The following is a 22,492-nucleotide window of genomic DNA, read 5'->3' as shown; positions in this document are numbered from 1 at the left end:
AAATCTAGCTCTCCTTGGGACCTCACCAGAGATATCTCTTTTTGTTTTTGTGCACAAGTCATATTCATACATTTGCTTATGCGCATAGATGTGTGTATACTTAAACGCTGTCAATAAAGTGGCAGGGGTATAAGTGCAGACCTCAGTGAGTTGGTAAGTTCTCTTAAGCTTGACCTCCCACGATGCTCATGCCATGTCTCTGGCCTTTTTGATTCTTAATCTGTGTTATGCTTTGTTATAGATTGTTGTGTTTTGCTAAATCTCCTCATGAAAATTCCCATGAAGAAGGGATTCCTGTGAGATCCTAAAACGCGTTGGGCGATATAGCAGGAGAAAAACACTACTAATTGATTAAACTGTATATTGCTCTTATCTATGTATTATATGGTGATGTATGCACCAATTAAAAAAAAAAATTCAATAAATGTTTGACTTTAGATTATCTATATTATTAGTCAATATAGTTGCCCTTAAAGTCCCCTGTGTACTCTGTTGGGGGGCACTTCTTTCTTGTTCTTTTCTATGGTTACAAATTATTGAGATCTTGGCAACAAGTAGGTCTTTTTCAGGTGAATCTCTCTCAAATCTTTACCTCCACCTTTTTACGTCTTTTGCAGAACAAAATCCTTCAGTTCAGCCGGGCCCATAAACGCCCTAGAGTCACCAGATTAACACTTTATATCCATAACTACCCAATTTATATCCATAACTACCCCAACTTCCTTGTAGGCTTTGCTCTGGCATCCCAACAAATTGCGTCCTCTGGCATTAAGCCCTTTTATGCTTCATAGCCTGAAGTTTTGGGATTCCATATTCGGGGAACTCAATGTCCCCTTTTCTGACTCTTTTACCGATTATTATTAATCCACCAGGGTTAGAACAACCTAGTTCCTTCTCCTTGTGGACCTCTTGGCTTTGGGGGGCATCTTTTTTTTAACCATGTGCTCGTTCCCATCATGAGAGGCCCTATGGAAGACGCACGAGATCCCTCTTCGTACTTCCACCTATCCTTTTCTAAAACATTTTTTAGCATACCCGTCTACATTGTCCGGGGTCTCTTAATAGTAGCTTGGACCTTTCCTATGTGATACAATGGGAGCAAGATATTGGATCTAGTATTGAGAGGGAGGACTAGAACAAGGCCTGGACAACAATAGCAAAATGCTTATTCAACACCACCACCCTTGGGGCTGCAATGCTCCTGCGGTAGTACTGAGTCTTGGCTAGGCTTGTCCATGCCTACATGCCTATCCTGGCAACACTGATAGATGTTTTAGGGGTGTGGTCAGAGTTGGGATGTCCTACATACATGCCCACGTGTGATTAGCTTCTGGTCCACGGTTTTTGGCCTACTGGAGACATCATTTCATGTGACAGTTTGTAAAAATGCATGGCTGGCTCTTTTGCATTGCTCCATACTGGGCCGTTTCACACCCCAACAGAAATTGGCCTTGTACCTCTATCTCTGCCAAGAGAACTACTGCCCATGCCTGGAAGGGACCGTCTGTTGCTTTTCAGGGGGTAAAAAACAAAATGGACGCTATGATGGTTAATGAACAGATGTCCAGCATACTGAGGGATTTGCATGCAAAATTTTAATAAGTCTTGGAACCGTGGATAAGTTACTCCTTCCCGTCCCTGCCTCTGACTAGCTATTGCTGATTATAGAACTCATTTGTATAGGTCCCGCGTCCGTGGCACTTGCCTTTTCCCGGGGCTTCCCCCCCCCCCCCTTTTTTTTCTTCTTTGTTTCCTCCCTCTCCTCTTTTGATATGAAGTTTATTGATGAGGAATGCTGTCCTCCAGGAGACAACGCAGTGTAGTCTGTGATATTTATCTAACTCTTTAACATGGCCCTTTCTGGTCCTGGTAACAGTAATTCATTTTACGTGCATACTCAATCTTTTTATAAGCCTGCTTGATGTCGCCCCTACGTGGGCAAAACATGGCTTGTTATGACGTTTTAAAATTTCACATTGAAACAGAAAAAAGTGAAGAAGCTGCATGCTTAGTAAGTGAATCAGCTGTTGAAAGTGCTTAAAGAAAAACTGAGGGTTTAATATCACTTAATGTTAAGGTCACATTACTTACACATTATTTGTTTGCCAAAAAAACACTATGATAAAAAGGTACCTTTGAGTTGCTTACGAGCCTTTGCCAAGTCATTCATCCATTTCAGAACTTCAAGATTAGATGTCTTATCACTGTGAGATGGCTAAAGTACAAATAAATAAATAAATATCAACCTTTGACAGAACTAGAAAAATCATTATTTAATAAAACAATAAAAGATTTAAAGAGTACTTGATCTGAAGATTTACTGAAAGTCAAGGTGTCCACAGACATAATATAGTCTTCTTTGGGAGAGAACCGAAAGGCCAGGTTAAAGAGATGTTGTCATCTGGTTATTCCTGGCAATGTGTTAGTGCCACCGAATAGCCTAAACTTTCCCCCTTCCCTGGCAAGTTATACACACAAATCTGTGCTCCCTTACAACCTCCATGCTTCAGGCGTCAACCCCGAGTAAGTTCCAGTGTCAGATGGTGGTGGACTTACCCTTGAGTACAACATCAATGTCCCCCCACCGTTCAGGCCTGCTGATCCTGGTGTTCACAATCCCCCCCCCCAAATAACCCCCCCCAAATAACCACTTCAACCGAGCAACTAGATCAAGGTGATGACAGGGGATCATGGATAAGATTTATTACTGAGGTAAGGACCTACTAGAAGGCACTTTCTCTTTGCCTTAAAAGCACAAAGTGACAACTTCTCAAAGTTTTCTGAACTGATTGTCATTATTTCTCCAGAGCCAAGTGTATTTAGACAGCACAAAAATACAACTACACTGCTTTGTGAGTGCAGCTGTAAATGTGTGGGTAAAAATCAAACAAATGTGAAAGAAACATATGTATAATATTCGATCAGAGAACTTAAGATCCCCTATATCTCATTACATATTGTGATGCCATGATGGCAGATACACACCAGGATAGACTTTTGGGCCCTTGATCAAATACATTGTAATAAAGACTGGAACAAAAAGCTCCTTCAACTAGAAAGACGCTGGCTATATCGTTTAAAAGGCATCTAATTTTTCAGGTTTAAATAGAGCAATACATTTTGCTTGCTTTTTGGAGTAACGATTTCATACAGGTTTTTCCCTACTCCACTCAGGGAAGAGATAATGCTTTGATTGTTTAGAATAAATATAAAAGAACATAGAAAGCAATGACAGTTTTTAGTGCACTGAATAATAAAACAAGTTGTATATTGATTTGATTTAGCCATGGTTCCTTCTTTCTTTATCCTAAATAGTCTGAAATATAGGAGTTGCAATTTAGTTTAGCTATACATATGCAGTTTGACTTTTCTCATATATGTTTTCTGAGATGTTATCTCAGTTATCACTTGCAGGTGAGGTGGTGCGGCTAGAAGGTGTATTAAAAAGTGTTACCTAGGGAGAACTAGGCACATACCCTTCAGAGGAAGCCACTATATGCAGTGCAACATCTTAAAAAGAGTAGTGTGTTTAAAGCATTGGGACCCTTTGCTGTCACCTGTCCATTTTCTTAGCCTGAGCTACAGGGCATGTACACCAATGTACATTTTGTGTGGCATGAAGACTAAGCTATATAGACTCATTTACCTGTGGATTGTTGGTTCAGCTTAACCGTCCATCGACACCATGAGCGGCAGATTGCATAGGTTTTTCATAGTGATCAACTAAGCTTATCCTTGTAGATGGTTATTGTGTTTCCCAGCCTACATGAAGGACAAGATATATTCTGCCTTCTGATATTTCTTTGGAATTGGCTTTCTGGGCCATGTGAAGCTTTTTGGTTAAATTTGGCTCCCTAATATCTAATTGCTGTGCTGAAATACACTTGATGCATGATTTTGATGCTTTACCATCCTAACTTTCTTCATGGCTATATTTCAAGTGCTTGCTTGTACTACGCTTTCTAACTGCTGCCACTAATAGCTGGCTGTATAGCCCTAACTGCAAATCTGGAAACTCATGTGCAATGCTGAGGTTTTATTTACTGCACAATATTTTTTGTAGTGCTGAAATATACCATATGTATAATTTTGGTCCTTTCACTCCTGGGCTACACAGGGCTGGATCCAGCCTGTATATCTGCTATACTTAGCAACTGCATCAGTAACAATTGGACTAAGGCTCGATTCACACCTATGCATGTTGCTTTTGAGCGTTTTTGGAGGTTTTTTTTTCATGCTTGGCACGTTTTTGAGCAGCGTTTTTGCGGCGTTTTTGCCGCGATTTGCGTTTTGCGTTTTTTTTTTTTTTTTCTTTTTTTTTTTACAGTCTTAAAAAAAAATTACAAAAAAAAAAAAAAAAATTACAAAAAAACGGCAAAAACGCACCAAAAACGCTGCAAAAACGGTGCAAAAACGGTGCACTTGCGTTTTTGATGCTTGTCCATTGAAATCCATTACATGCAAAACGCTGCTTTTTGCATGAAAAAAAGTCCCCGACCCTTTCCAAAAACGCAGAGATACAAAAAAGCATTGATGTGAACATGTTCCATAGGAACCCATGTTAAAAAATTCCCATGCATTTCTGCAAAATGCAAAATGCATCAAAAAACGCGCTAGTGTGAATGGAGCCTAATACTGCTTCATTGTGATGTTGCTAACTACAATATGCACTATTGTGTTTTTCTATCTGCGTAATGTTGCATGTTTGCATTTGAATGTGCCTGGTCACATATTGCTGTAGAATCTTCTCAATAGACAGCTCAGCTATGTTCTACCAACCACCCTCCTGCTTTACTAATGTTTGTTCCTCCATTTTAATACTTTTATTGATTGGTTACATTTTTTGTTTTTTATTGTTCATTTTATGTTTTGCTGTTTGGGTGGAATGGATTTATATTATTTACAAGGTAGCGCAATAAAAGTGCTGTTGATACTTTAAGGTTCGAATACCTTGTATTACTATTGTATTTTGTTTTGCATGGTGGTTTTCTTTCTGTACCGATTTTAGATTTGTCAGTTAGGGCTATCTTACGAAAGGGCCCTGCTAGGAAGCATTATGCTGTTTTCACTAGGGCTTTTCTTATGTAAGGGAAATGTTTTTGTAATATGAATTATTATATACTGTATATTTTTTTACTTATTGTGAAAATTTTGTATTGGACTGATGCTGACGCACCAGCACTGGTTCAAAGTCTGTTACACTTGTTTCCTATGAACAGCACAAAAACATTTCACATTTGGCCTGTAAGACCATTCAATGTTTACTTACCAATGACTTTAACAAATCATTGTGCTGAAGTTAGGTCTTCCAACTGCCACCATATGTCAACAAGCATTTTCTGTAGTAGGTCTCAGATGCTGATGACAATGGACAGCTGTCGGCAGTGACTGATAGTCTTTCCACAACAAGCACCTAGGGGGTGCATTTGAAAAGATTGTTCCAATTTATGGGACAATCAACATTATTTAGGCTATAAAGCTGGTTAGTGAATACTTTTGGAGGGAAAATTTTGCCAAAATGCAATCTGTAAAGAGCATAGGAAATCACTAAAAGATGACTGTATGTGCCAGTTCAGTGCGCAGGCAGTCTATGAATTGGTCCTCTATAAATATGGTAGGTCCCAGGTATTGTATTACATCAACAGCGTAATTGGATTTGCTTGCTTCAGTACCATTTTACCAGAACCCAGTCTCAGCGGTTGCAGTGGTGTTTTCTGCTAGCCGTGAGTTTAGTGCAGGAGATAAATCAATCAACTTTTAGACTTTTAAAGCATGCTAGAGAACATTCAGGATAACCACTTCCATCTAATAATATTGTAGCTGACCTAGGAAGCAGCAAATCTGAAAAAGGTGATTCGCAGATATGTATTTATAAACTGACCCGAAAGTGGTTTTATTTCCATAACACTGACAAATTATGATTGCTTTCACCCAACAACATGCTCACCTAATAGATTACTTTGTCCATTTTAAATTCCTAGTATTAGATTTTACTTTTTTCCTGCAAAACACTAAATCTTAGAGATTTCCAGATAAAAGATTGCCAAGCAAAAAATATATACAAATAGGATGTACATACTTAAATGCAGATAGATGATGAAAGACAGACTGCTTTGTTGTGGACTGTGACCAACTGAAATTAAATAGACACAGGCAAATCGGCATTTCTGACCTTCACTGTAAATGGCAATCAGAGAAGCTTTATAGTAAGAACTAGCCAGTGCAGTGCCAGAGAACATTATGCAATTTGTGTAGTAAAAAACGGAAATCTAATCTTCTCTGACAGAGTTCAGCCATTCTGAGGCCTTATGATAATCCTGGCAAGAGTTATCGGCATTGTTTCAAAGCAAGAACTGAAGTATAACAATGGATTTACTCACACGATAGTTTTTCTCCAGCTCAAATTTGTCTTCGTATTTCCGGATCTTCTTCTTGAGGTTCTGGATTTGTTTGGTGAGCTGTATGACTGTGAGAGGCTCTTTCGGGTCTTCACAGTTCCCTCTTGACGTGCTTCTTGGCCTATTAAAATGGTAAAATTGTTTTAAGATATAAAAAACTTCATGACCTCCAGGCAGATGTAACAAAGAAATGCAGCACTGCATTCATTAATATATCATTTAATTGTATGCTCAAATGCAAGCAGGGTCAAGTACCCAAATGTGACTTTGTATGAGCCTCTTGTAATCTACCGGATAGCAAAGCTCATACTGAGATAAAGAAAAGTAGCACAAGGAGCCAATCAGTTGTGCTACAATGCTTATACACTAGCAAGGAACATACCGAGAGCAGGAGAAAGGGAAAGATGGTAGGTAAAACAGCATCCATATATGCATTTCATACATACATTTAGCCATTGGCCTGGAGATCACCTTTAAAAACTTACAATAAGCTGAAACCACTAAAAACAGAATCAAACACTACTTCCAATTCAATGTAAATTCCTTTGCAATATTTAACCCATCTGATCTCTGGCACTCAAAAGCCTTACTTGCCACCACTACACTATCAGCACTTTTTTTTTGGGTCGCCATAAACAAAAAATAATTAAAGAGGAACTTCACCCCATCATAAAAAGTATAATAAAGGCACCTTTAGAAATGGTACATCATGGAAGTCTAGAAACAGATACTTATGTCACATACACACGAGCGGATTTTCCGTCGGAAAAATCTTGGATGGTTTTTCCAACGGAATTCCGCTCAAGCTTGCCTTGCATCCACACGGTCACACAAAGGTCCTCTGAACTTTCAACCGTCAAGAACGCAGTGACGTACAACACTACAAGCCGAGAAAACGAAGTTCAATGCTTCCGAGCATGCGTAGGAATTTTGCACGTCGGAATTTGTACAGACGATCGCATTTTCGGATAGGAACTTTTTCCAACCGAAAAATTGAGAACCTGCTCTCAATCTCTTGCTGGCGGAAATTCCGCCAGCAAAAGTCCGATGGAGCATACACACGATCGCATTTTCTGACCAAAAGCTTTCATTGGTCTTTTGCTTGCCCAATTTCTGATCGAATGTACGCGGCATTACAGATAATTGGAGGCTTTTTTTTTTTGCATGCCTTATTTATCCCCCTTATTTCTCGTACAGTGGTCATTTTTACTAAGGCGAGATGAATAAATCCCTCTTTACTTCTTGGAGCTCTGTCTAGAACTCTGGGTCTGCCTCCTGGAACATATGACAGGAAGCATGCAGAGCTGTATGGTGCTGTGACCTTTAGTGAATAATTAGGGAAAGGTCCACTTTAAGTAGCTTTTAAAAATCTTCTACAAAGTAAAACCTATCCTTAACCAATAGCCTCCATTTAACGCTTATCCCCCAAGTTTTCCATTTGTAAAATCCTGATTCTTCTTCCCATGCCCCTGGTCAAAGTGCAATCTTTTTAGATATACATCTTATTTTCTAAACACTTTAACTGCTTAAGGACTGCCCCATAGCAGATATACTGCTACAGAGCAGCCCTCCTGTGCACAATCACATATATTTACGTGATACTGCACTTCCGCGTAAGGGACGCACTCAGCGCCGGCAGCCCGCTTCTGCTGTGATTACTCACAGCAGAAGCAGATAGTGGGTGCCAGGCACTGGATGTCCATCGGCACCAGAGGAACGTCACGCAGAGACACAGAACGGGGATCTGCCTATGTGAACAAGGCAGATCTTCATTCTGACGGGGGTGGGTATTGATTTTGTGGCCCTGCCAAGCAGGAAATAAAAACTAATCACTTCCCTGAGTAAAAGCAGCACACATAGTACAATAAAACACTGGCTAGGCACACTGCTAACCCTTTGATTGCCCTAGATGTTTATCCCCTTCCCAGCCCGTGTCATTAGTACAGTGACCGTGCATATTTTTAGCACTGATCACCGTATTAGTGTCACTGGTTCCCACAAAGTGTCAGAATTGTCAGTTAATGTCCGACTGTCCGCGGCAATATCACAGTTCCACTATAAGTCGCTGATTTCCGCCAGTACAAATATAACAAAAAAAAATAATAATAAATAATAAGCTATAACTTTTGCGCAAACCAATATACACTTATTTGGATTTTTTTTTTACCAAAAATATGTAGCAATACATATTGGCCTAAATTTATGAAGAAATTAGATATTTTTTATTGTATATTTTTTATAGCAGAAAGTGTAAAAAAAAAAAAAAAAAAAAAAAACTTTTTTTTTTTCAAAACGGTCAGCTTATTTTTTGTTTATAGCGCAAAATATAAAAAAAATGCAGTGGTGATCAAATAGCACCAAAAGAAAGCTCTATTTGTGGGAAAAAACTGGAGTTAGACTTACCGGTAACTCCTTTTCCAGTGGTCTTCCAGGACAGCCCTTGAGATGGAGTCCCTCCCATCGACCCAGGAAACACATTGCCAAAACAGTTCAAAAGGCGGTCCCTCAGGTCCCTGGTCAGTCATTCACCAAGAACCGAAGGATGGAACTGCAAAAAACATAACCATAACAGGTAATAATGTTAGTACATTCACATAATCAAAAAAGGGTGGGATCGTGCTGTCCTGGAAGACCACTGGAAAAGGAGTTACCGGTAAGTCTAACTCCAGTTTTCCCCAGTTGTCTTCCAGGACAGCCCTTGTGAGGATCCCCAAGTACTCACCAGATTAGGGGGGGGACCACGGCTTGGAGAACTTTTCTCCCAAAAGCCTGATCCTGACTGGACATTAAGTCTAGTCGATAATGCCTTGTAAAGGTGGAAAAGCTTGACCACGTGGCTGCTTTACATATTTGCTCCAGGGTGGCACCAGCTCTTTCTGCCCAGGATGCTGATAATGCCCTTGTGGAGTGGGCTTTAATACCCCCAGGAGGATCTTTGTTTACTGTCTTATAGCCCTCTGCTATAGCTAGCCTAATCCACCTAGCTATGGTGACTTTAGAAGCTTTTTGCCCCTTACGTTGTCCGGAAAAAAAGAACAAAAAGTGAATCTGAGATTCTAAATGGATTGGTTACCCTAAGATACTCTAGGATACACCTCCTCACATCTAATAAATGAAAACGCCTTTCTTTCTCGTTTGAAGCCTTTTGACAGAAAGAAGGGAGGACAATATCTTGTGACCTATGGAAATTAGATGCCACCTTTGGTAAGAACCCAGGGTCTGTCTTTAGGATGACTCTGTCTTCCAGAATTTGGAGGAATGGCTCTCTGACAGAGAGAGCTTGGATCTCACTAACTCTGCGTGCTGAAGTGATTGCCACAAGTAGTACTGTCTTGAAAGTGACCAGTCTTAGAGAGGCCTCTGAGATAGGTTCAAAAGGTGACCCCAAAAATGCCCTTAGAACAACTGATAGATCCCAGGATGGGGCGATGTTAACTCTAACTGGTTTGCGTCTGGAGATTGCTTTACAGAACCTAGCAATAAAAGGATCTTCCTGCAATCTTTTCTCTAAGTACACACTTAAGGCCGCTATCTGGACTTTAATAGTACTAGGAGTTAGCCCTTTGTCTATCCCCTCCTGTAGAAACTGCAGGATATTTGCTGTATCCATGTTTACCTCACCTCGGTTGCTCAACTGGCTGTTAAATTTTCTCCAGACCTTCCTGTAAATGGCCTGAGTGACAGGCTTTCTACTCTGTAGCAAGGTCTGAATCACTCTGTCAGTCAGGCCCTTGCCCCTCAAAATTTCCTCCTCAGTAACCACGCTGAGAGGTTCAGCATGGATACTTGTGGATGAAAGAGAGGTCCCTGCGACAGAAGATCTGGTCTGCCGGGAAGCCTCAGAGGAGGTTGGTCTGTCAACCGTAGTAACGTTGTGAACCATGGTCTTTTGGGCCAGAACGGTGCTACTAAGATTAAACACGTTTCCTCTACTAGAAACTTCGCTAAAACTCTCGGGATGAGGTGAAGCGGAGAAAACGCATACGCTAAACTGAAGGTCCATGTAATCTGTAAGGCGTCTACTGCCCAGGGCTGATCTCCTGGGTGTAGCGAGCAAAAATTTGGAACTTTTGCATTCTCGTTGTTTGCAAACAGGTCCACTACTGGTTTTCCCCAGTAAGCTGCTATATATTTGAACACTTCCGGGTGTAGAGACCATTCTTGATTCGACACTCGTTGTCGACTCAAGAAATCTGCTGTGTTGTTGAGCTCACCTTTCAGGTGAACTGCAGAGATGGATGTCAGATTGGATTCTGCCCATAGAAACATGCGATTGGCCACCAGCATTAGTCGACGACTTCTGGTGCCCCCTTGCCTGTTTATATAAGCTACAGCCGTCATATTGTCTGAACGGACCTGTAGATGATGACCTTGTATTGTATTCTGAAAGAATAACAGAGCCCTGAGGACCGCTGTTAGCTCTTTCCAATTGGACGAGAGGAGCTTCTCCTCTGCCGTCCACCTGCCTTGTGCCCAATCTGAGTTGAGGTGGGCTCCCCAGCCCCAGCTGCTCGCATCCGTAGTTAGTATGGATGTGACGGGAGAGATCCAGAGAACCCCTTTGTTCAAATTCTCTGAGTCTTTCCACCACCAGAGGGAGCGCTTTACTCTGGTGGGGATTGGAACCTCTTCTTCCAGATCCCTGTCTTTTAATTGTTCCAACAGAAACCTCTGAAGGTCTCTTTGGTGGAACCTGGCCCATTGTACAGCTGGAATGGCTGCTGTCATCAGTCCTAAGACCGACATCACCTCCCTCACTGTAACCCTGGCGCTGCTTTGAAGAAAAGACATTCTGTGGCGTAAATTCAATATCTTCTCTTCTGGCAGGACTATCCTCTGCTCTACTGACAGGATCTTGTACCCCAAATACCAAATTTCCTGTGTTGGGGTAGTCTTGGACTTTTCCAGACTGACTATCCACCCCAACTGCCTCAGGTTGAGCTGTGTCAACTCTAGGTCCCGACGAAGTTGTTTCTCCGAATGGGCCGTGAGGAGTAAGTCGTCTAGATATGGAATAATCGTGACTGACTGTAGTCTTAACGGAACTAATGCCTCCCCGAGAACCTTGGTAAAGATTCTCGGGGAGGACGACAGTCCGAAAGGAAGTGCTCTGCACTGGAAATGATAAACCTTGGTGTCCATCTGAATCGCCATCCGAAGAAATTTCTGGCATTCCTTCCTTATCGAGATATGCAGATAGGCGTCCCTTAAATCCAGGGTAGCCATGAACACCTCTTTTTGGAGTAGATTCCTTATTGAGTAGATAGACTCCATCCGGAATTTTTTGTATCGGATGGAGCGGTTCAGAGGTCGGAGGTTCATGATTAGTCTGAATCTCCCGGACGGCTTTTTTACCACAAAAATGTGCGAGTAAAAACCGTCCCCCTGTTCCTGAATAGGGACTGGTGTCAATACCTCTTGATCCACCATTTCCCCTATTAACAGAGGCAAGGCCTTGGCCTTTTCTGAGTGTCTTGGAAGCTTTGTCACAAGAAACTTTGAGGGTGGGTCGCTGTGAAACTAAAGCGCATACCCTCTTTTTATAATGTTCAAGACAAACTCGTTTGAGGTTGTCTTTTCCCACTGTGGGAGAAAGTTCATTAATCTTCCTCCCACCGGGACCCTGATGTCACTGGGGTTTGGGGTTTGAATTGGGGCGGTTAAAAAGTATGCCCCCTTTCCCTTTCCCTTTTTGTCCTGTCCAATGCTTTTTGGGCTTGAACTCCTTCTCTGACTTGGAGGGTTCCTTTGAGGGACGAAAAAATTTTCTTTGAAAATTTTTCTTTTTAATGGGAAAGGTTTTCTTTTTATCCGCCGTTCTTTCCAAGGCGGTATCTAGTTCAGGCCCGAAGACTAAGTCTCCTGTAAAGGGGACACTGCACAAGCGTGTTTTAGACGCCGTGTCTCCCCCCCAAGTTTTCATCCAGACTGACCTCCTAGCTGCGACCGAAAGCGCTGCTGTTTTAGCCGTAAATTTAATGGCATCAGTGGAGGCGTCAGAGATGAAACTTGTCGCCTTAAAAAGCATAGGGAAGGTTTTTAAGATCTCCCCCCTAGGCGTGCCTGCCTTTAGATGCTCTTCTAGTTGGGCTAACCAGAACTCTACATTCCTGGCTACACAAGAAGTGGCCAGAGCTGGTTTTAAACCTGCCATAGAAGCATCCCAGGCCCTCTTTAAGACTATGTCTGTTTTCCTGTCCATTGGGTCCTTTAAATGACCCATATCCTCAAAAGCAAGGTCAGACTGCTTTGAGACTTTGGACAGAGGGGCGTCTAGTTTAGGATTTTTATTCCAGACCGCCTCTGGGCTCTCATCAAAGGGGAATCTCCTTTTTTAGGGAATTTGGGAAGAAGACTTTTTTATCTGGCTCGGCCCATTCCTTGCGGACAAGGTCAGAAAGCACATTATGTATAGGGAATACCTTAGCTTTCTTTTTCCCCAGAGCCTCATACATCTTATCATGTCTGGTCAATTGAGTTTCTTCCTCATCAATTTCCAGCGTATCATAAATGGCGCTCAACAGCTCGTCTACGTCCTCCAGAGACAGCTTGTATTTTGCGACTTTGTTAGCTACAGCCTGATCCTCATCTGAATCTGCGTCAGAGGATTCAGGGCTAACTAACACGAGGCTATGCTCCCTGACTGTACGGGGCTCCCCAGAGCTGGGTGTTGTAAGGCATGGTGAGGAGGGAAACGCAGCTGCTTTACTGGTGGAAGCAGACGTGCCTACATCTGCGATTAACTCGCGGAGAGATTTAAAGGTTGATGCCATCTCATCTTTAAAGGAGCCAAGGAATTTTGCCAAAGGAGAGTCTGCCTCTGTTTTAAGTAAGCCTGCAATACACTGCTTGCATAAGGCTTTGTTAGAGCCTGAGGACAACTTATTTCCACAGTTAGGGCATTTTTTGCGGCCTGACTTGTCTTCCCTTGGAGCTTCCTTCCCCTAAAATAAAGGATAAACTTTTTTAGCATCAGGAAACCTTTTAACTCTCAAAACACCAGTGCTGCAACCACCACTGCATCCACCCGGGACTGTGAGGTAACCACCACCATGGGGTACTACAAATCCCAGCCTTACAACAAAAACCCCAGAAAAAACCACAGTAAGGGCTTGCCCAGCAGCCTACCTGGGTTTGGCTGGTGCCTGCCTCCACCGGAGTGTCCTGGGAAGTAGCCTCCATGGTCCCCCTCACGCTCCGGGTCCCGCCGCTAGTCCGGTATAGCTGGACGCTGGTCGGGACTTGCAGGCCTCAGCGTGGGCTTTCCCCTCCTCCTTGTGCCTGTAGAGACCCGGAACCGGAAGTCTCGGCACACAGGATGACGCGGTTCCGCCGGAAATGACGCTCGGCGTCTCCGACCCCCACAGCTGTTTGTAGCAAGGAGCTGTGATGGGAGAATCCATCTGCACTGCTCCTGGGGGAACCTGCACCGACCTGTCCCTGGCACACCTCGGCACTGGAAGGAGGAGGGTAACGGGTCTGCTCTTGTCAGCTAGACGGTACCCGAGTCCCAAATTTAAAAGGTAGGACTAGATTGGCGCCGCTGGATAGGACCCGGTCCCCCTGTGCGGCTCCGCTCCCCTCAGGCAGCCCCTGAGAGATAGAGTCCTTCTCTGGTTCCTGGCAACATGTTCCTCCGACGGAGGAAACACAAATGACTGACCAGGGACCTGAGGGACCGCCTTTTGAACTGTTTTGGCAATGTGTTTCCTGGGTCGATGGGAGGGACTCCATCTCAAGGGCTGTCCTGGAAGACAACTGGGGAAAAAATGGTATATATATATATTTTTTTAGGGTACAGCATTGCAATAGTCAAAGTAATGCAAAGCCGTATCGCAAAAAAAAAAAATGGCCTGGTCACCAAGAGGGGTAAATCTTATGAAGGTCATGTGGTTAAAGTGTTACTGAACCCACAACAGTGAAATCAGTCTGGATATGCAGCAAAGCATGCTTGTTGTACTCACTGTGGAACTTAAGGGGTTAATCCTCTGCATTGTGTAAAAAGGCTGTTTTATTCTGTATGCATAGATCCTCCCCCTCCTGCAGGTCTATCTGGGGGAAGGCCAGCTAACACAGGCAGAGTAGCCAACCTGCACATGCTCAGTTGTGTCTTTTATGCTGGAGAGAACATTTACTTGTTCTCAGAGCTAGCAAGGTCACATGATATTGACATCACACATGTGGGCGTTTATACAGGCTGTAGTGGAAATCTCCTACCTGAACTCTCAGCACTGGAAAAACTGTGCAGTTTATCATGTAACTGTGGTATACAGATCACCCAAAAAAGGTATATAGTGGCAGTATTTTAATGTACAAAAGAAGATTTATAAGCTGTGGGCACTGGGGGGGGGGGGGAGGCAGATGAACTATTTTCATATTACTGGGTTTAGTAACACTTTAAGCTTGCAGAGTCGTGATCTCTGGTCCCCCATTACAAGCCACCCTCTGGTCAGGCCATGGGACATTTAGACAGGGAGTCGGCAGTAGAAGGGTGAAGTGAAACTTCCAAAGTGCATTGTGAACATACAAGTAGCAAAAGAGGAGAAACAGAAAAAGCACAATGAGGACATCTCTGAATAATTCAATTTTGGAAAATGTGTGGCTGGAATTCAGTGCTAATTCTTCAATATTTTCAGAATGTCAGCAATGTCAACTCTCTATATCCAATGAAATGTTTACCTCGAATTATAGGGAACATGTATGTCACAAAATATTGGTATATATTATTTGTATTTCAGACAAAAGCGGCATAATGCAGTCACAAAAATGAGTTACAAAAAATCATATACAGTATATTTAGTCATATATAAATCTAGTACATCACCCACAATGACTTACATCATGAACTGTTGGGTACTGGGAGGGGATGGTGCAGACTCTGGATCCAGGTTAAATCTTTGACTTTGACTAAAGATGGAACATCGTGGAGAGAGTAGAGGATTATCTCCATCTGTAATGTGGAACAACAGCCGGCTGGTCCCACAGCTGCGTGTATCCTCCGCACTGTGATCTGAGTCGCTCTGAGGCTCTCGATGCACCATCGCTGGTTCTAAAATTGACAGAAATTGGCAGACTGTTTTATTTATGGGGATCAACATTTTGGGTTTCTAGCCATTTGAATTATTCACTTGAGCTATATCTACCAGCAAACTAACACACAGTGCAATATGTCACACCTTCATATACTGAGTGATTGTGTCCTCCCCATGCATGCTGACATTACCACTCATATGACAAGAACTCCGCTGCAATCATGACTCAGGCTTTTTGCCTGGCTCAGAACTACTCATCCACGACATGCTGCAGAGCAACATTAGAAAAACATAGAAGAAAAAAATGCAACTTCCTACATCTGGAAGGGCAAAAGGTATTTAACAAAAGGGAATGTCTATTTTCTAAATCTAGATTAGGCGATAAGAGTTGCAACCTAAAAAGAATTGTGAAATCTCCAAATTAAATACTTACTACTCACTAGGCTTTTGACAGAATGAAGACAGGTACTGTACATGCACACGCATGTGATCAGAACCGGAAAGGATTCTTTAACCCACCATGTGGGGTACCATTTGTCAGTGTAGACTCATTTAAGCACTAAGCAGCACCACAGGGGGATGCGTGAGTGGAAAAACACCAATCCAGGAGGACATAGGTTTTCATTATTAAACGTACAGGAAAAACGCAGAATATCTGAAACAATTTAAAATCTCTTTCCTGCAGGCTGCATAAAGCAGAATAAGTCATTTCCTGCTGGGCCCTTTTAATTACACTCTTCAAGAAATACCTGACATAATGAATATCTAAATTCCACTTCTCACTGGAAAAATCTTCAAATGTTAAAACTAATAAACAGCTACCTAAGAGAAAGCAGTATTCTGTGAATGCCATTACATAAAAAGGGAAATCAGATGGAAAATAAAACTAAGAATCACTATATTCAGGATAGAAACTAATCTTTTTCAAGGTGGTATAATTATCAGTCCGTATAACAAATATTTACAGTCCTCAGTAGGGTTGCACCGATACCAGTATCGGTATTGATACCGAGACCGAGTATTTTCACAAGTATCGGTACTCGTGCAAAATCACAGATACCTAAAACCGATACTTTCAAGCTTGGTTCTTTGAGCTGTCAGTGGGTCTCCTCTGTTGCCAGCTGAAGTGTTAAAGAAGTCCGGTAATTGGAGCTGTCAAAAAACCAAAAAAGCACCTGGTAATGTTTATAAACAAAACTGCTCAGCCACTGAAACACTAAAATAAAAAGAAACATTGTTTCTTTTTGTATCTTTCTGTTTCTTCATCTGCAGATCAAAGGGATGAGCAAATGTTTCTCTGTTTAAAACCTTAAAGCGGTTGTATACCTTTTTTTTAACTTTTACCTACAGGTAAGCCTATAATAAGGCTTACCTGAAGGTAAAAAAAAATATCTCCTAAACCTGTACGGTTTAGGAGATATTCCCCTCGCAATGAGCCGCTGACTGCAGCGGCGCATGCGCACAGGAGATTCTCGGCTGAAAGCCCGGCAGCCGCCGGTCTTTGCCGGAAACAAAAGTCTCCCGCGCACTAGCGCGGGAGTGATGACATCATGGCTCCGGCCACTCACAGCGCCGGAGCCGCGATACCCGGAAGGCATGCCGAGGGGAAATGTCAGCTCCCTCGGCGTGGACCGTGTGAGATGTTGGCGCCTCGTTCTAAGGTAAGTATCTCATAATGAGCTAGTATGCGGTGCATACTAGCTCATTATGCCTTTTCCCTTACAGGTGTAGGTAAAAAAAAAAAAAAAAAAAACGACAGCGGGTTTACTACCGCTTTAATTTACTCGAATAACCCTTAATGAATTCTTTATTCTCCTCCATGTAATTATTATTTTCCTGCTTTTTTTTATAAACAATAAAACTTTTTTTGTTTGCTTTGTTAGTGAATATTTTTACACATATATACATTGAAAGAAAATCTATTTATTTAATTTATAAATAACTTTTCAATGCTTTGAAGTGAAAACAAAACAGTTGTGGTAGGTATCGGTAATTGGTATCAGCAAGTATTAAAAAGAAAAAAAAAAAAAAAATAATCGGTACTCGTAAAAAAAAAAAAAAAAAAAAAAATGGTAGCGGTGCCCTAGTCCTCAGGATTGCTATTCTGGATTGGTCAAAGAGGTAAAACTGATCAGGTGGTGGTGGTGGTTTCTGTCATCTACATAGCATCATCCAATACCTAAAATGACCCAATATGACAAACATAATGTCTGCCCTTTATGTCCACCTACTCCATTCACAGAAGATGTAATATAGCTTCTATGAATGAAAAGTGATTAATTAATGGAGGACAATTGAATGGATGAAACATCTGCCCGCCTCCATTGATAGTTTGTTTTTCCATTCATAGAAGCTATAATGCAGCTCCTGATGAGCGCACATATGCCAGGTCCCTCTTTATTAACCCCCACAACACCAGAGGACTGCAGTCCAGAAAAAGGGGTGGATTAAGGGCAGGAAACTTCAGCACAAGGGACACATCACACTGACTGCAACTAACGTCCTTTGTGCTGTTTATTTTATTTTTTTTTAAACCTTTTTTGACTATATTTGGGCTTTTAAGGAAAACTCCAGGAAAACTTTTGAATACACAGTTGAAATACATAAACATTTGGTGTTTTACCTGCCAAAGGACTTGTAACTGTATATAACCTTGCACATTTTTCACACTGCATATTTGTACAACTGACACACCTGGGTCGATTTACTAAAACTGGAGAGTACAAAATGTGGTGCGGCTGTGCCTGGAAGCCAATCAGCTTCTACTGAAAGGTGCACTAGGAACTTTGTTTTCTATGTTACCTCTTTTTCTCCAGCCTGCACAATGGACAATGAGTAAGCAGCATTACATCTATCCAGTGAGCAGGAAGGTCACCTCAGGACCCAATGCTAAACCATGAAAGTGATATTACCAAAGACCAAGGTGTGTGCATGTTTAGTTCACAAAAATGGCTGGGCAAACTTACAAGTAAAATGATACATATATATTTCAACCATATAATAACCATATATTAACCCTCTTAAAGCGGACCTTCAGTCATTTTTCCATCTATTAAATCGTCTGCACTTGTTGTTTTAACTTTGGATAGTATTTTTTTTTCTGCCAGTAAATACCATAAAAAGCCCACTTCCTGTTTCTTGTCTAGTCACTAGCCTAGGCTTATGACATCATGCACAGCTCTCTCTCTCACTCTTGTGAGAGTTTGCCAGGAAGGGAGGGGGGAATAAGTCATAAGAGGGCCAATAAGAGCTGCAGAGCTGGAGGTGTGCCTCTGTGTAAATCCAGGAAGTGAACATGCAGTAGCTTTAGCTGCCCACAGTTAAAATGGCTGCAGCCAGAATCAGTGGAGGGAGATTTCTGCAGAATATTTGGCAAGTACAGAATCACAGTATATATAAAATAATATGAAAAGTGGTTGGAGGGAAGCTTCAGAATGGCAAAGATGTTTTTATTACAAATTATGTGAGCAGACTGCAGTTCCTCTTTAACATTTAAGCTTTTATTAAACCTTTGCCTAACTAAAAGCCTTATCTATATAAATGTAATCTCATAACACTAGGTTAACCGCAAATATATACTTACCTCGTCATCAGTAGGGGTAGATTTTGACGTGCGTCTTTCCTCTGAGGCCCAATCCACATTTGGATTGCCCTTCAAAGGCTACTGACAGGCAGTGAGGAAGCAATGTGACTTTTCCCCACCTTTAAATGCCACTAAACTTTGTGGCATTTAAACACCCCCGTCTGCTGCCTATTGCAACTTGAGGGGGGGTTGGTGGGTGGCAAAAACATGGCTCAATCACACATTTTTTGCCGTCTCCTCAACCGCACATCTAACTGAAACCTATAAGTATTGAGATATCTTGCACCAGGATCAGCATTAAAAGCACCTGGTGCAAAACGCAAGCAATGTCATGTCCTCGGCACCTTATCAGAAATAATCAAAATATTGAAACAACCGAACACATGCAACGAATTCCATACAAAACTTTCTGCTTACAATTACACTACACTCACCTGCCACTTTATTAGGTACACCTGTTCAATTGCTTGGTAATACAAACTGCTAATCAGCCAATCACATAGCAGCAATTAAATGCATTTAGGCATCTAGACTTGGTGAAGATGACTTGCTGAAGTTCAACCCAAGCATCAGAATGGGGAAGATAGGGGATTTAAGTGACTTTGAACATGGCATGGTTGTTGGTGCCAGGCAGGCTGGTCTAAGTATTTCAAAAACTGCTGATCTACTGGGATTTTCGTGCACAACTATTTTTAGGGTTTACAGAGAATGGACCGAAAAAGAGAAAACATCCAGTGAGCGGCAGTTGTGTGGAGGAAAATGTCTTGTTGATGTCAGAGGAGAATAGGTGGACTGGTTTGAGATGATAGCAAGGCAACAATGACTCAAATAATCACTCGTTACAACCAAGGTATGCAGAATATCATCTCCAAACGCACAGCACATCGAATCTTGAAGCAGATGGGCTACAGCAGCAGAAGACCCCATCAGATGCCACTCCTGTCAGCTAAGAACAGGAAACTGAGGCTACAATTCGCACAGGCTCACCAAAATTGGACAATAGAAGATTGGAAAATTGTTGCCTGGTCTGATGAGTCTCGATTTCAGCTGCGACATTCAGATGGTAGGGTCAGAATTTGGCATAAACATGAAAGCATGGATCCATCCTGCCTCGTATTAATGGTCCAGGCTGCTGGTGGTGTAATGGTGTGGGGGATATTCTCTTGGCACACTTTGGGCTCCTTACCACCAAATGAACATCATTTAAACAAGTATTGTTGCTGATCATGTCCATCCCTTTATGACTACAGTGTGCCCATCTTCTGATGACTCCTTCCAGCAGGATAATGTCACAAAGCTCAAATCATCTCACCACTGGTTTCTTGAACATCACAATGAGGTCACTGTACTCCAATGGCCTCCACAGTCACCAGATCTCAATCCAATAGAGCACATTTGGGATGTGGTGGAACAGGAGATTCGCATCATGGATGTGCAGCCGACAAATCTGCAGCAATTGTGTGATGCCATCATGTCAATATTGAGCAAAATCTCAGGAATATTTCTAACACCTTGTTAAATCTATACCACAAAGGGTTAAAGCAGTTCTAAAGACAAAGGGGGATCCAACCTGATACCAGCAAGGTGTACCTAATAAAGTGGCCAGTATTATAATATCACTACACCCGGGCTACTTTTCCTACAAAGGTTAATGATTCGCACACAATTATTGCACATTCACTTTGTCACACTGGTTGCATTTACTGTATAACTATAATTCATCTCTTTTATAATCGATCTGCAGACATAAAAGTGAAATTCCTTACATCAAGCTATCAACCTCTCTTCCCAAAATATCCTCCACTAATCTAAAACATATTTACATTTTCTAACCATTAAAAATCTCCCAACGAGCATTCACATTCCAAAAAGAAATGGATTGTTCAGCAGGGCTCCTGTTACCAGCAAACTCAAGGGAGTGCTTCAAACCCTGGAGTAAGTATTTGTTCGAAATGACTGCAACAAGATGTGTAAAGACTATTCATTGCTAAACCAGATCATACAGAATAAAGTGGATAAGTAAGGATGTACAGTACATTTGCATTGATTTATTATTTCACATTTATAGAAACTGGACCTGAAATAAAACCAGAATGTTACCCACAGGAACCAGATAAGTTTGAGCTTTTATTCTCTAATGTGCTGTGAGAAAACAACAAGGAAATCCCAGCCGGATGGGTTCAGTAATTCCATGCCATAGAGATGGCAAGAGGAAATGGACTAAAATAAATTCAACCCATCTAGGAGAATAGTGCATTTATGATAAGTAAATACATGATAGAAATTGTACAATAACACGGATACACACAAGCCAAAAATGTACTTTCATAGAGGGATCCCAGGGCTGCAGCTGTCTCTGATCCATCGGCCTGGCTGTGTATGTGTAAGGCCTCATCTCATACACACCAGAAATAAAGCTCCGAAGACGCAGTTTTTTTTCTGTCAGAACTTGGCAGAAAAAAAGTCACTAATGTTGCATATTTACGTGCGTTTTCCAGCGTATAGCATTGAGCATAAATGCATTCTACTGGCCAGAACATTAATTAAGACTCCTTTCACACTGAGGCAGTTTTCAGGCATTTTAGCGCTAGAAATAGCGCCTGTAAAGTGCCTGAAAACCGCCTCCCATTCATTTCAGTGTGACTTTTCACACTGGGGCGGTGCGCTTGCGGCATGTTAGGAAAAGTCCTGCAAGCAGCATCTTTGGGGTGGTTTGGGAGCGCTGTATACAACGCTCTCAAAACGCCCTGCCCATTGAAATGAATGGGAAGCGCTTCCAAAGCGCCTGAAAAGCACTTTGGTTTTTAACCCCTTCTTTGTTGTTAAAAGCGATCCGCTAGTGGCCGAAAAGCAACGCTTAAACAGGATCCTGGTGGTGTCCTCCCAAGGTCTGGAGTACATTGAAGAGCAACCTTGAAGCTGATGCTTATTATGCGCTGCCTTGCTGTACATTGCTGTGCGGTTCGGCACGGTGCGATGTGATAAAAGGAATGTTTCTGCATTTTATCACAGCACACCCCTAGGCTGTGTTGCAGTGTGAATGACACATATAGGAAACTGTTTCCTGTATGTCCCTGCTGTGACAAACATTTTATCATGTGGTAAAATGTATGTCACCACATAGTGTGAATTCACCCTAAGGCTCCGGTCACATCTTGGTGTCCTGGATCGCGGGCAGAATTGCCGTGATCTCAAATGACAGCGAATCGAGTGATGTCCATGCGATCCCCGTCACTTCCAATGGCACCCTGATCGATTTTGCTGCGATTGCCGCCCGACGAATTGTGGTAAAGTCGTGCAAACAGAATCGTGGAACACCCATGGCCCAAATGAAGTACAAGAAATGCTTTTGGGTGAAAGGTGTCCCGGGATTCTGTTTGTGCGATTTTACCACGATTGTCGCCCGATGAATGGCTAAAAATTAGCGCCCTGATCAAGGTGCCATTGAAAGTGACAGTGATTGCACGATTCGGAACGCC

At 42.1% G+C, this 22,492-nt stretch overlaps 1 protein-coding gene across 4 annotated transcripts in view; it reads right to left on the bottom strand.

The window, feature by feature from the left end:
- Positions 1 to 22,492, bottom strand: part of FAM13C (family with sequence similarity 13 member C) — a 229,668-nt gene that overhangs the window by 35,885 nt on the left and 171,291 nt on the right. For all 4 annotated transcript variants that reach the window (XM_073596307.1, XM_073596310.1, XM_073596309.1 and 1 more), the window contains exons 8-10: positions 15,237 to 15,447; positions 6,381 to 6,519; positions 2,134 to 2,215 (exon numbers count right to left, since the gene is read on the bottom strand). In XM_073596307.1, the coding sequence (XP_073452408.1) occupies positions 2,134 to 2,215; positions 6,381 to 6,519; positions 15,237 to 15,447 (432 nt within the window). The remainder of the gene's footprint in view (positions 1 to 2,133; positions 2,216 to 6,380; positions 6,520 to 15,236; positions 15,448 to 22,492) is intronic.

This window comes from Aquarana catesbeiana, linkage group LG08 (assembly GCF_042186555.1).
Source record: "Aquarana catesbeiana isolate 2022-GZ linkage group LG08, ASM4218655v1, whole genome shotgun sequence".
Classification (NCBI taxonomy): Eukaryota; Metazoa; Chordata; class Amphibia; order Anura; family Ranidae; genus Aquarana; species Aquarana catesbeiana.
This window is presented reverse-complemented; position numbering and strand designations above follow the sequence as displayed.